This window comes from Bombus flavifrons, chromosome 9, assembly GCF_040668555.2.
Source record: "Bombus flavifrons isolate JBK064 chromosome 9, iyBomFlav1_principal, whole genome shotgun sequence".
NCBI classification, from domain to species: domain Eukaryota; kingdom Metazoa; phylum Arthropoda; class Insecta; order Hymenoptera; family Apidae; genus Bombus; species Bombus flavifrons.
In genome coordinates this window covers 10,606,412-10,619,090 of record NC_138450.1, presented here as the reverse complement: position 1 = coordinate 10,619,090, position 12,679 = coordinate 10,606,412, and the positions used below count along the sequence as shown (strand labels likewise).

At 46.8% G+C, this 12,679-nt stretch overlaps 1 protein-coding gene across 3 annotated transcripts in view; it reads left to right on the top strand.

Annotated features, from left to right (window-relative positions):
- The first annotated feature begins 615 nt into the window (after nt 1-615).
- The window catches only part of LOC138183176 (visual system homeobox 2), a 50,601-nt gene continuing 38,537 nt past the window's right edge, over nt 616-12,679 (top strand). For 2 of the 3 annotated variants that reach the window (XM_069119790.1, XM_069119791.1), the window contains exon 1: nt 617-2,907. In XM_069119790.1, coding sequence (XP_068975891.1) covers nt 2,442-2,907 — 466 coding nt within the window. In that variant the 5' untranslated portion in view covers nt 617-2,441. Of the gene's footprint in view, nt 2,908-12,679 lie in introns of all 3 variants that reach the window. The other variant, XM_069119789.1, reaches the window with a different exon arrangement.

The following is a 12,679-nucleotide window of genomic DNA, read 5'->3' as shown; positions in this document are numbered from 1 at the left end:
GATACTGATCAGCCAATTGCCTTTCCGTAATAAAGTGTACAAACTTTATGTCACGGCTGTCGCGTTCATTTGTCTAGCCAGCAAAACGTCGAGCATCACGGGTTGAATGTTCGCGAGAGCTAGGAAGAAGCGGGATATCTTTGCGAGTTAAGTTCGAAACTCCAGATCAAGTTCTTTTCGCTGTGGTAAACCGGTCTGTCGTAGGCGTAGCCGGTTGAGGCGTTGACATCGGTAGACCCCACCTTCTCGTTGGTAACTAGGGCTATGTCTACCCGGCTGGCCGTCTCAAAAAACCGACCAATCCGCGATGCGAGACGGCCACTGTCGGCGCGTAAAGTAGCGGAGGCGCCTTTGTTGCAAGGGGTCGACGAGTGCTGAAAAGAAGGGCTGAGAGTGGGGTTGTATATGCATCGAGCAGAAAGGGAGGCAGGCGGTGACGAAGGGGAAGGGATCGTTCACGCGAGAGAGAGAGCAAAAAGGAGGAACGCAGAGAGAACGAGAAGGGTAGAGGGGGCCAGAAGTGTCGGAGGGGGTGTGTGGGTCGGGTAAACGCCACCCTCCGCGAAAGGGTATATGTGTGGGTGCGTATACGGCGCACAGCCGCCCCCAGGGGTTTCCCTTCTTCGTTGGCTGCCGCGCAGTCGAGCAACCCTGTGCTGCTCGGCAGCTCAGTTGCCCATCGCCGCGACGACGACACGGTTGCGCCACGACGACAGTCAGACGTTAACGTATCAGGGCTACTCCGAGAGTAAACACGTTGCTTCTCTTATCTGACGCGTAATTTGATTCGTTCGGATCGAGTTTCGAGGGACCAGCAACGCAAGGAGATCCAGCCATCAAGCACAGTCATCGGTTGAAACTCGGCACGCGAATCCACATAGTTTAGTACTGGCCCGATCTTGAGTAGCCGCGGTGGTGCTGTCAGTGAACTGGCTCCGGTGAATCCGACGGTTCTTTTTCAGTGCGCAATTTTTAAACGAACACAAGGAAGCGAGAGAAGAGCTGTAAGTAGCGGGAGTATCTACGGTGTAAGAAGCTAACGAAGAGTATGGAAAAGGAATCGAAATCGGTCGCCGGACGTTACTCGTGATTCCTCGATTATCGTCCGATTCGTCTTGTATGAGGTACCGGCGGAAGAGTTTCAATGCACGAGTGCCTTTCCAGTTCAGTAAAGGATTTAGCAGAGGCGAGGAAGACTCTGTTGTCCTTGAAATTCAATCCCCACACGAGGAGAATGAAAGAAAGCGGTTCCACGAATTTCCATGCGCATCGCTAAGGTCCAACCAGAGTTTTGTTCGGTGGCAAGAAACGATGAATAAGCCCATCACGTGCTATCTGGAGCTTGAATAGAATTTTTGAACGAAGATAAGGTTCTAATTGTCTTCGAACGAGTTCAGTTTAGCGAACAAGTCTACCGGTCGGTACTCGAGGAGCGATGAACGCAGGAATCCGTACCTGATCACAACGAAACCACCATTCAACGAAGAGACTAGACGAAAGTGTGAGGTTAAACGCGTAGTTTCTAGACAGTAGATGTGTTAAAGTGTGAAACGAAACACAGGATAATACGGTTGCACCGAAAACAGGAACCGAGTTGTTTCTCCAGTCGCCGCTCAAGTTGCCGTCGCTCGCTGCAAGCTGTCCGGAGTTGCTTCGCTCGACGGATCGCTGGCTTCTACCTTTACAACGAAGATAAGTTGAAAACACGTTACACTAAGCACTGTAATCATTCTCCACGATCGACGAATATTACTTTTGGACACATTTTCAATGATGGAGATTTATGAGAACACTTAGGGCCGCGACAGGTCCATCAGTCGGTTTCTTCATTTTCGTACGAACGAATACCTCTTATATTTCGCGATATCAACTGAACTGCTCAATTAGTAATCGCTTCGTAGCAAGCCTATAATAAGAATAAACTCCTAGTGATTTCCGAGTTGCTAAAGCTATTGAAAACTATGCGACTGCTCGCCGCAAACCGTCGGATCTCGAGCAAGCGTTATGTCAAGGCCTAGCAACGATAATAGCTTCGTTCTTTTCTATTCGTTTCTTTGACTATACAAATGAATCAGTCTGCGATTTTTAATCCTCTGTAATCATCGTGTACGGTTACGACAAAGCCCAACGAATTCAACCTTTCCGTTCGAGAGTCTCCAACAGCAGAATCGCTTATAAACAAAGTTCCTAGCAATCGAGACGTTACCTCGAGACGAAAGAGCAACGACAAACTGTTCAAACTTGTAGCGTGGAATAGTCGAGTAGCAGCGCAGGCGAAACGAACAACGATCTCCTTCAAACTTGTTGTTTCAACGAGTTCAACCGAAGATGCTCCATTGACGGGGAGAACAAGCAAAGGATCAAAACGTATAGCATTAACGATAAGTCGTGAGAGAAGAATGTCGTTTTGAGCCGTTAGAATAATCAACAAAGACACAAAAATGCCGCAGCGATCGCCGTTTGCGATCCAGGAGCTGCTGGGGCTGAATGGTACCGGAAACGGAAGCGGTACCGATCGCGGTTCACCTCAAGGATCACCGCCGGCCGGCGTCTCCGCTGTTTCTTACGCGCCTACGGCGCCTCATCACAAGTTATGGGACTACATGCCTAGCTTGACGAATCATCTGGGCAATCTGGGGAATCTTGGGAATCTGGGCAACCTCACGGCCTCGCGGATGGCCTATCTGAATGCGCAGGCGGCCGTCGCGGCTGCCTTCCTGCCGCCGCCCCACCCCCACCCTGCACACCACGTACCGCATCATCAGGTACATCAGCCGGGACAACTTCCGGCTTCACCGGCCGGTGTCAACGTGCATCCGGGTGCACACGCGCAGCACGTACTTCCGGGTACCGCAGTTACCACGAACCATCATCAGCATAGTCCGACTCAGCACACGCCACCCCATGGTGAGTTGATCCTTCGTATCATTTCTTTCATAGACATCGACTCAGAATGCGTTCAACAATAGATATACATATTCAATTAGTAAAGCTAATTAGATTTGATTTCAGTTGAGAGATTGTTTATTGCACACCGGGTGCATCAATGACCGTAAATTTGGCGTGAATAAAGATTTGTGAATATGCTTGTTTATAACGACAAGTATTGGTTGAAAAGATTGTCATAATTACAATTATCACAAATTATTACAATTATTACAATTATCATTAAATCTTTCGTCTTATCGGTGCAGTTCAAAGCGATGGAAACTGCTGGATAATGATTTAGAGGCATGATTATCGTATCTTACCTTAATTCATAAATTTGTTCGTTACTCGACAGTTTTATTGACATAAAATTGCATCGTTAATACCGAAGGTGCTGCGTTACGTTATTAACGTTCCTTTTGAAAGAAACTGTAGCCCTTTCACAGGAAAACGGTCCTGTCGCGAATTTCTCATTGCTTATTTCCAACGAACTTGGACGAATAACGTTCTGCCGCGTGGCGGGCGTAATGCGTCATTATCATTAAAACTCGCCCCGTTTTTTATAGATGACGATTAAGATGACATTGTTTCCGTCAGATCGTTCCGCTCGCGAGGCGTGGCCCATTGTGCTTCGACAATTATAACCGTACCATTTATTCCACGAATGGAGCCTCTAACTGTTTCTTTCATTTGGCGCAAGGAGGAGAAGGGGGGCCGGCGAAGAATTGATAATTAATTTTACACAAACCGTGCGCGTATTGTGGCCGAGTAACAAGCAACCATTTCGTTCAATCTTAACACATTCGTTAAGACCTACATCTTGGCGAGGCAATCCATAGAAACGGATGCCGTTCAACGGAACAAAGTTCGCGTCTCGGCGGTGCCGCGTTGTTAGCTGCTCTCTCGCACCTAGACGCGAATTTTACAATAATAGTAACCTGAACTTTTAAAACGAAAGGACGGGAACGCGTTTGCTACGCTGCCTATACAAGCCGTACTTCCTTTTAACACGTTGCTCCTTACACTGCCCTAAGCGGCGGCCAAGGAACAAGAAAGAACCGAGAAACCAATTAAAACGCAGCCTCGAACCTAGCCATTGATTCTGCTGCAGTTAACGAACGTTGTAACGCGTTCATCAAGCGCGATACGACGATTCATTCGCCCACAAGCATCGATACATCGTAATAAAGCATTGATCGGCAATCATCGGGATTGCGTTTCAATCTTTAGACAAGGATGAACCCACGACCCTCGCGTGTCACGAACGTTGAAGTAAATTAATAGGCGTATCGTCGTCCCACCGTGAAACGAGCACTTAACGTGCCACTTACGGCTATCGCTTGATAGAGAGCCACTCAAGATCGTGTTACCGAAAATTGACGCGCAACTTTCTTATATATCCACGTGCAAACTCTATTGTATTGCGAGCTTTCGCCCAGTTTTGGGGAAACCGATGAGATCTCGTCAGCTGACCGACAGCTTCACGCCTCGTGAAATCAATTCGTCGATTTATGTACAAACAATTGCGCCTTGCTTGACCAGCTGCCACAAGATATCGAGTAACTACACTCGAGGAAATCGAGTGCCAATTCCTCGAATCGAGATTTACACAAACACGAAACACGGTGAGTTCGGAACAGGAAAAAAAAATTGCTGGCTGTTCTTCGAGAGATTAGCGTCAGATGAGTCGGACAGAAAGAATAAGGCAAAGAAAGAGGGTAGCACTGGGGTGAGTGCACTGTGGGAATTGAATATTTTTGTCAGAATAATCCCCAACGTTATGAATAATTAGTGGTATAATGAGTTGAGTGTTGGGCAGACCTGCAATGTCTCACCAAAACACAAAGAACCTCGACAAAACGTAAAAATGGCCGCACTCCGACAAACTGTTCTCAACCTGCGCGGACTAACCCTTCGTTTCATTTACTTGAGAATTTTTCTCTTTCAATTATTACAGTCGCTATCCTTTGGACTACCTGTTTATAGAATAGTCAGAGAAGAAAATTATAAAAACTACCGACGTTCATTTGTTTAAAAGATTTTTAGTCGTCGAGTAATCGACCTTAAATCATTCTAAACTAATTCAGTTTCTTAAGTAGTAGGCAATGATTTCTAATAGAAATTATTTAAAACTCTGATATAGTATCGAAATCATTCGATAAAAGGCGGAAATAGTTTTTTTTAAAACTGTTATTGCAGCAATAATATGGTGTCTCGAATAGCGTGTAGATTTTATCCGTATAACGAATTTTTGAGAACGATTTTCGGGTGTCGGGTTCCCGGTGCAGCACAAAGGATCTGCCCTTCCATTCAAACGTCACTCTAGCACCTCGTCTTACAGTACAGCATTTATTTGGCGCACTTCATTCGTTCCTTTTTGTCTTAAATCTTGGGCAGACTTAAAGACGAGAGCACAGACCAGCCAACCGCTCGATTTGTTCCCGATAATAATTATATCGATCGCTGTGAGATCGATTACGCGTCGTGACGTTAACAATTTCGCAGGATCTGTCACGTGGAACAGCCCTCTAAGGCCGTTTGGCTCGGTCGTCGATTAAGAATCTTTTGTTCCTTGGGCATAATGGATTCTCGAGCACGAAAATTCGAGCCAAAGAGGCTGGATGTTGTATACTGTACGCTTTACAAAAATAATGAAAAATATACAAAGAATATTTGTTACTCGAGTATATTTTGTATGCGCGTAGCATACGTAGAAATAGGTAAGTTTATAATATTATATTTCCTAGATTAAGCAGTAAATGAACGATAGTATGAGGCGAAAAGTATTCCAGGATGGTAAATGGCGTATGATCGATTCGCTTGGCACAGCGTTAATCGGTAGTAGGAAGGAAAGAGGGTCGGAATGCAGGAACTGTGCGGATCGTATTGTCTAAAAATTCCGAGATTCGCGCCGGTTCGTGTCGAGGCTTTGCCTTTCCAGTGGCTTGTACAGGAGCTTGTCTCTCCTCTCGCTCCGCTTTTTTCGGTTCGTTTGAAGTTGGCAATCAACTAGATTGCCTATCAACGCCTGAGAAGTCTCCTTGCACACTCCCGTCGGTCCACTCCTTTTCTTGCTCCCACACTCTCTCGCTCACTCTCACTCCCTCTCCTTCTCTATTGCACCCTCACACACGGCCACGCGACAACGTTGTTCTTCGTTTATTCCCTCCACGCTGCGTGCTCGTTTCCACCCGCAGCGATCTTGTGCGCTTTCGTGCGGCACGGCGCCTCGATTCTTCCTTCCCTCGTTTCTTCCCCTTTTTACATCTTTCTCCTACTTTCTTTCGGCCCACCCCCTTCTGCCCCTGCCATATCCTTTCTCTCATGCTTGATATCGTCCTGGTAACACATCTCCGAGGACCATTCCGCAAAACGTGCCGCAATCGGTCCTCCATTGTTCCTGTGTACCCCTTTCATCCAAGGCACTGGGAAAATGTGTAGGTTCTTAGGCCGTTTCTGTTCGAAGGATTCCCGATTGTAATCGTTGACCATTATTTTATGGACAGGGAACTTTCCATTGGGAGATGTTAGAGTCATTATTAGTCCCTGTTGCAAAAGCGATCACGAATACAGTACATCTATGAGAATCGCAGAGAAAGAAGAGAATTCTCGCGTTGATTTGTCACGCCTCTGACAGAATGGTTTCTGGCGGAAAGTCGAGGAACGATAGGAAAAAAGAGTGGAACTCTGGACTAGCCGAGGAGAGCGCAGAGGAGCGGGAGTAGGTGGGCGGTTGGCGATGGTGGAAGCACGGATAAGGGGTGCGGCCTGTAGGCGCAGGTCGATACTGATTAGTACTTCAAAGCGGCTTGAACGCGAGCCCCACGCGCTCCGACATCGACGGTGGATTTGTGACAAAGCAAGCGCCGCCACTCGAGCAAAAAATCTTGAACAAATTAGCGGATTATGAATTCGCTCGGCTTTGTTTTCAGGAAAGTGGTTGCAGACACGTATAAGAGGCTCGCGACACAAATACCTAGCCAGCCCTCAGTTCCGTCCATATTTCCGCGCGTTTCGCGCTTCTGTCTATGTGTACGCGGCCGATTTTGCGCGATCACGTGTGCGTAAGAGTCGCTGCAATTCAAATTAGCCCATTACGCTCGTGGGAAACCAATACCGTGCGGTCCAGACACGAATCGTGAACGGTTTCTTCGACGTCTCCTACACGGTGTTCCTATTCAAAGAGCTTCAAAACGTTTGGCTCGTCGTTCAACACTTGTTACAGCATTCTAACTTTCGTACTGAAACTTCTGCCTTAGTGTCACGTTTCTGTAGAATCCAGTATAGTACGAAATGAAATATCGGTAGATGTATTGAATATATATAAGTATATGGTGCATAGTTAATCGATTTACCTCGAAGAAGAAATATATCGCGGACCAGCCATCTCGTCCGGTAGGTTATGCAACTGTGAATGCAAATTAAACGAAATTAAACAGTTAATTAAAGTACCGGCACCCTCTAGGAGAAGTTAATTGAGATTCTTGGGAGATTTGTCGCGCGGAATGTCTTAATTTAGTCCCTTAAGCGCCCTAACTCGCCTTAACAACTTAGAATAATTGGATAACACTGCCAGGGCGCACTCAACGTCAGAAGTAGGAAAATTCAGTCTCTCGTCTCGGAGAAGCGTCTTTTTCTTTTCTTCCCTTTTATTTTTCTACCCTTTTCTTTCTTTTTTTAACACGTCAAGATGTTCATGTATACTTGTTCACAGCGATATTCTCTCGCGTGCCTTAATTTCATTTATAGTAACTTGTACAAGCTTTTATTACGACCGTAGAAGTTACTTTTCCTTAACATGTCTTGATCGAAATAGGAATAGGATACCGATAGATATAGATATAAGCATCTTCCACGTGCGAAACAGCAAATTCTCGTTTTCCCATCGATCAATTGGCCACAAATTCTCCTGGCTCGGTCAGAAACAAGTTTATCTCATTGCACTCTGGTCGCGGTGTCAATCATACGACCCTCTCTTGTCTAATCGCATAATCCGCTCGAATAAATCAATCCAGGAAATACGAGGAAAATCTCTTCTCTCTATACTTCTCGCCTGCTTGCCTGCGGAAAATACTAAATTGCTGTTCGACGTAAATCCAAAAGTAGTCCCTACCTAACAAGATAGCAACGCAAATTCTTCTCTGATAATCATGTATTTGTCGAATATACATAGTATGATCGTAACTACGAATTCCCGTGATTCAATCGATAATGTTTACGTACGAATAAAACCGATCAACGCGTCAAATAGCGGAGCAGGAAAGTGAAGCCGTGTCCCCATCTATCTCATCGACGTAGTCGTTACTTAATTATTTAATCTCGCGATATGGTACATCACGGCATCGTCATCAACGGAAAATCCATCGATAGATTATCGACAGACAAACGATATCCATCTATCCCCCTGACAAAATCAGACACGCTAACAGGCTGGGTAAGCATGTTTCACCATAGCGTAAATTCGTCGGAATTATTTCAAGGCGGTACGTACACGTAGACGATGGTGGTTGGTAGGTTGGTAGGCGACTATCAATCGGCCTTTTCGCGGCTGCTACTCACCTCGTAAATTTTCACCCTTTGACACGCGCCTAATACGAGCCCCTTTGGGGGCTACAAGCTCGAGCACGGTTGCCGCTGTGTTACGGCTATGCTGCCGGTCGACGTGGCTGCCTAACCCCTCGGGAGCTGCGTTAATGAAATAACACGGGAATTAGTCTCGGACATTACCGGCAAACTATGTCCATTACCACGGGCCCGCGCGCGTACACTGTACCGTGGAACTTTCTACTCGATATTCCACAGTATTTCCGGCCATCGTTTCTGCAAATCGTGGCCAAACCATACGACGGTATCGCTAATTAGCAGGACGCGATCGCTGGACTCTGGTCGAGACTCGGTGACTTGATCGATGTACCCACCGAAATTAAGTGGAAATTGAGTGTAATTGTAATTATCGAGTATCGGTTTGTAACGCGGCTCGCTTTCGACGTCGGTCATGACAGAGTGATAATCCGGATCAATAGTGGTTAACATCGAGCGTACGTTCGATTAACTCGAGACGATGGCGCGTCACTGGGTCAAAGTAATTGAAAATACTGGCCAGCTTTCGAGACTTCGAATCGATTACGCGGTCTTGGCTCTATGCTGCATCACGTCCCTTTCCTCCACGTGCACGTAACTAATTTCATACTCTGGCTGAAAAGTAGGAGGCGTATATAGCGCTCGTCAACGAGCCTCTTTTGTCCCCGCGGAGGTCCCTTCAAGAATTCTAGCGTAAATCTCGCTACGTCACTCGGTTCTTTGTAATTCTTTGCTTTCTACCTTTGCATCGACCGCGAAAGCGGCTCCGGTGCACGGGATAGTTAAATTCGGAACAATGAAAACCGCTAATTGCTATATTTTCTCAAGACGATGTGACTGAAATCGCACAATCGCGTGGGTTTGTAGCTACAAAGAGATCGACGAAGGAGATTTTCGCGCGGAACGGTTGACCTCGAAACTGAGCAGTGTAAATCGACGCGTAAAGGGACAAGGCGTTGACGCAGAGTATCGCGTCGCGCTCGCGCGTCTAACTATGGATGCGTACGTAAACGCGCGCGCGTACAAGAGCTCGCGTAGCGTCGTGTACGTGGCGTTCGTGTATACCGGTGGCAGCGTGTACCGGGCTTTCAAGCGAACGACCGTAAGTCGCTCAAATTGGTATGGATTTCCAGTCCAACACCTCGATTGTCCCCTGTGAAGAGTGCTTCGCGAGCATACATGAATTCACGCCTCAAACACACGCGCGTCGTAGTCCTCCGCTTTCCCTCTCTCCGTCTCTCTTTCTCTGCCGGTGCCCGTTCCTCTCCACGGCTTCTTGTTCCTCTCTTTCTGTCCTTCAGCATCGTCACCCCGAGCTTTCTCTTCTCACTCTTTCACCCATTCCGCGGACTCGCACCAGCTTTCTCGCACTAGAGAGGAGTCGCGAGCAAATCTTACCACTGTACTGCTATGAATGAGCACGGGAACACGCGGGTTCACATGCGTGTGCACGCGTGTACGTGCATAGCGCGGCAGCCACGAGGAGTCTTGATTGCGTGCCGGTGAATGCGTTTCCACCCGTTCTCTCTAAGTAGCAGCTCATTCCGCGATGCTTGCGCTCGCGACTTGGAAAACGAAGGTAGCTTCTCGTGGTGAAGCTCTTCGAATCTACGAGTGCGTACGTGCGTGCGCTCTGCGCGGTTTCACACTGCTGCACCGTCTTTCTCACCCCTGTCAATGGATCCCGTGATAGAGTTTATTTTTTACCTCCCGTTGACTCGCTCTTTTCACAGGCCGCCGCTATACCTCTCTTTTTTCTTTTTCTTTTTTTTTCCTATTTACATCGGCAATTATTTGTCAACCGTCGTTCAGTTAGCCAGACCGATTACAGAGTGCTCGTTATCTGGAGCATCAAGAATCGTCCCTAGACCACTCCAGGCCTAATTACTCATCTCGGGTTTTATTTAATTTGGATTCCTGTCACCAGTCCGGGGACCATGAGAACTTTTCACGCACGCGGTCAACGAGTATACGATGCAAACGATAAACTGCGGGAACGCGTCACTGTTTAAGTTGACTCGACTTTGTTTAAGGAAATTATTTGTTGAACGTTCGGGACGCGTTCGAACCATGTTCCGAATGGACGAACGCGGGCGAAACATTCGATTTCAGGTAAGAAAGAGGTCCGTAAAGGAGGAGAGTAAAGAGAAGGACGTTTCTCAAGGAGTAACCACAAATCCTAGTATAATACTAATAGGCCCATAATAGAGTCAATAGGGCTTAGCCGCGCGACGACAATAAGATCCTGTCAAAATACGCCGGGTAACACGAGACCTAGGAAGTGGATTTTTCTCAATGGAGGCCCCTGTCTTGTCACCAGTGGCGCGGGCCGTGCCACGTATTGTCGAGTTTTCAAAAAATCCGTAACCTTCCACCAGTGTACACGATTGGGGTTTAAGTTTCACCGTTGAGCACGGGCACTAAATTCCGTGAAAGGCGGAACGAACGCAGGAAAACCAGGATAATACCGCAATATAATGCCTCGTGACACGCGTTCGTTTCGTACCATCAAGTGAACAGCACTCAGATCGCGATCCTGCGCCCCTAAATTGTATCCCATTCCATTTCTCGCGATTGTAGCGTGAAAAATGTCAGGATACGTTTACGACGCGTGGAACGAATAAAAGATTTTCCATTGTTCGCGTCTAACTGTGTTCGCTCGAACGAGTGTTAATCACCGTTGGAGTATCAACGAATCCCTGCTCCATATTTGCCATGGTCTCCTCGACTCTAAGGCTTGTTAAGTGCTCCGACGGTGGAGCATACTTTTCTGGGTTAATTTATCAAACAAACGCGCAAACTCGGCACAAGCTCGGCATCCCTATTTTAAGACGGCGGCTCGTTAAAGTCGTTTGAGGGTGGAGTTCCGCCACCCCCGTGGCCGCCAGCCACGACACAACTACAACTACAACACCGCGGCGAGCCCCGGTGTCGAGCTGCCCATACACTTGCACAAAGTCGTGTTCCTGAAACGCGAACTTTGCGTTCGTATTCCAGACCCTCTGCCCCTCGTCCCTCTCTGCTCGCTCTTTATCGCTCCGTCGACTGGAGGCAACGAGCCCTAACCTTCTTAGGAACGCGAGAATCTTTTTCAACCCCTGTTTTTCAGACCCTACGAGCCATCCGTACCAACGGGAACGACTTTATTAGAAAATGGCCGTGGCGAAACGTCTTAATACGCGGACTTATTTTCATTCCAGAGGCCACCACGGTATCTGAAAAGGAGTTTAGTATCTGACTACCGCTACGCAAGTTTACCTGAGCGACCTTTTAGAAAATGGAAAAGCGAGCGGTCGTCAGCCGCAGGTGTCGACAAAGTGAATCAGAATCCCGTGCACGATTAACGGGCGGATTTGTTCTGTCGTGCGTTGGGCAATTAAATCCGCAGGAACGGCGGAACTAACGAGTGAAATCTCACGAGCGAGCAACGAACGAACGAACCAACCAACTCGCGAATACGAGCCTCTGCGCCTGGCAAGGATCGCGCGGTTTTCAAAATTGCCTTTAATTACGAATATCGCTGTTGTGGTCTCGACACGAAAGCCAAGCTACTTGTCACTCGTTAAACGGAAAATTATGGAAACGCAATAATTAAGATCGTATGCATTTTCTCTGGCATTATGCTACCGCCAATTTGCTGTTTTCAATCATGTATACTTTGCTCTTCAATATACATCCTTTTCTTCGAGCGATCAAAGTCCTAATCAAATTGATCTTTACACCGATGAAACGCGGAAGCTCGACTTTGCGTTAAATTATAGTTACGCAAAAGCATGAACTCTTCCAATAATCATTTTAACGAGGTGACCCAGGTCACGTCTGGTCCCATGCAAAAAAGACCGTTGTGTTTTTTTATGACATTTTAATTAATTAAATTACAGTTAATTCTGGTCGAATCATTAAGGGTAACGTATTCGAGTCGACTCGTGTATAGATATGCATATGTATATGACTCCCTCTCTGGATCCCAAAGGCCATTGAGGCCGGGTGAAAAATGTCTTACTAGGCACTAATGAAATAATTGTCGAGTTAATTTCGCGAAGTCGTTAATCAGGGTTGAGTCTCAAAGTAACGCTAGCATGTGCCACTCCTTCGAAATGTGTTTCACGGAATTCTAGTCAATTTCTAGTTAATGAAATTTCATTTCGCGAATATACCTGTTATATTTTAT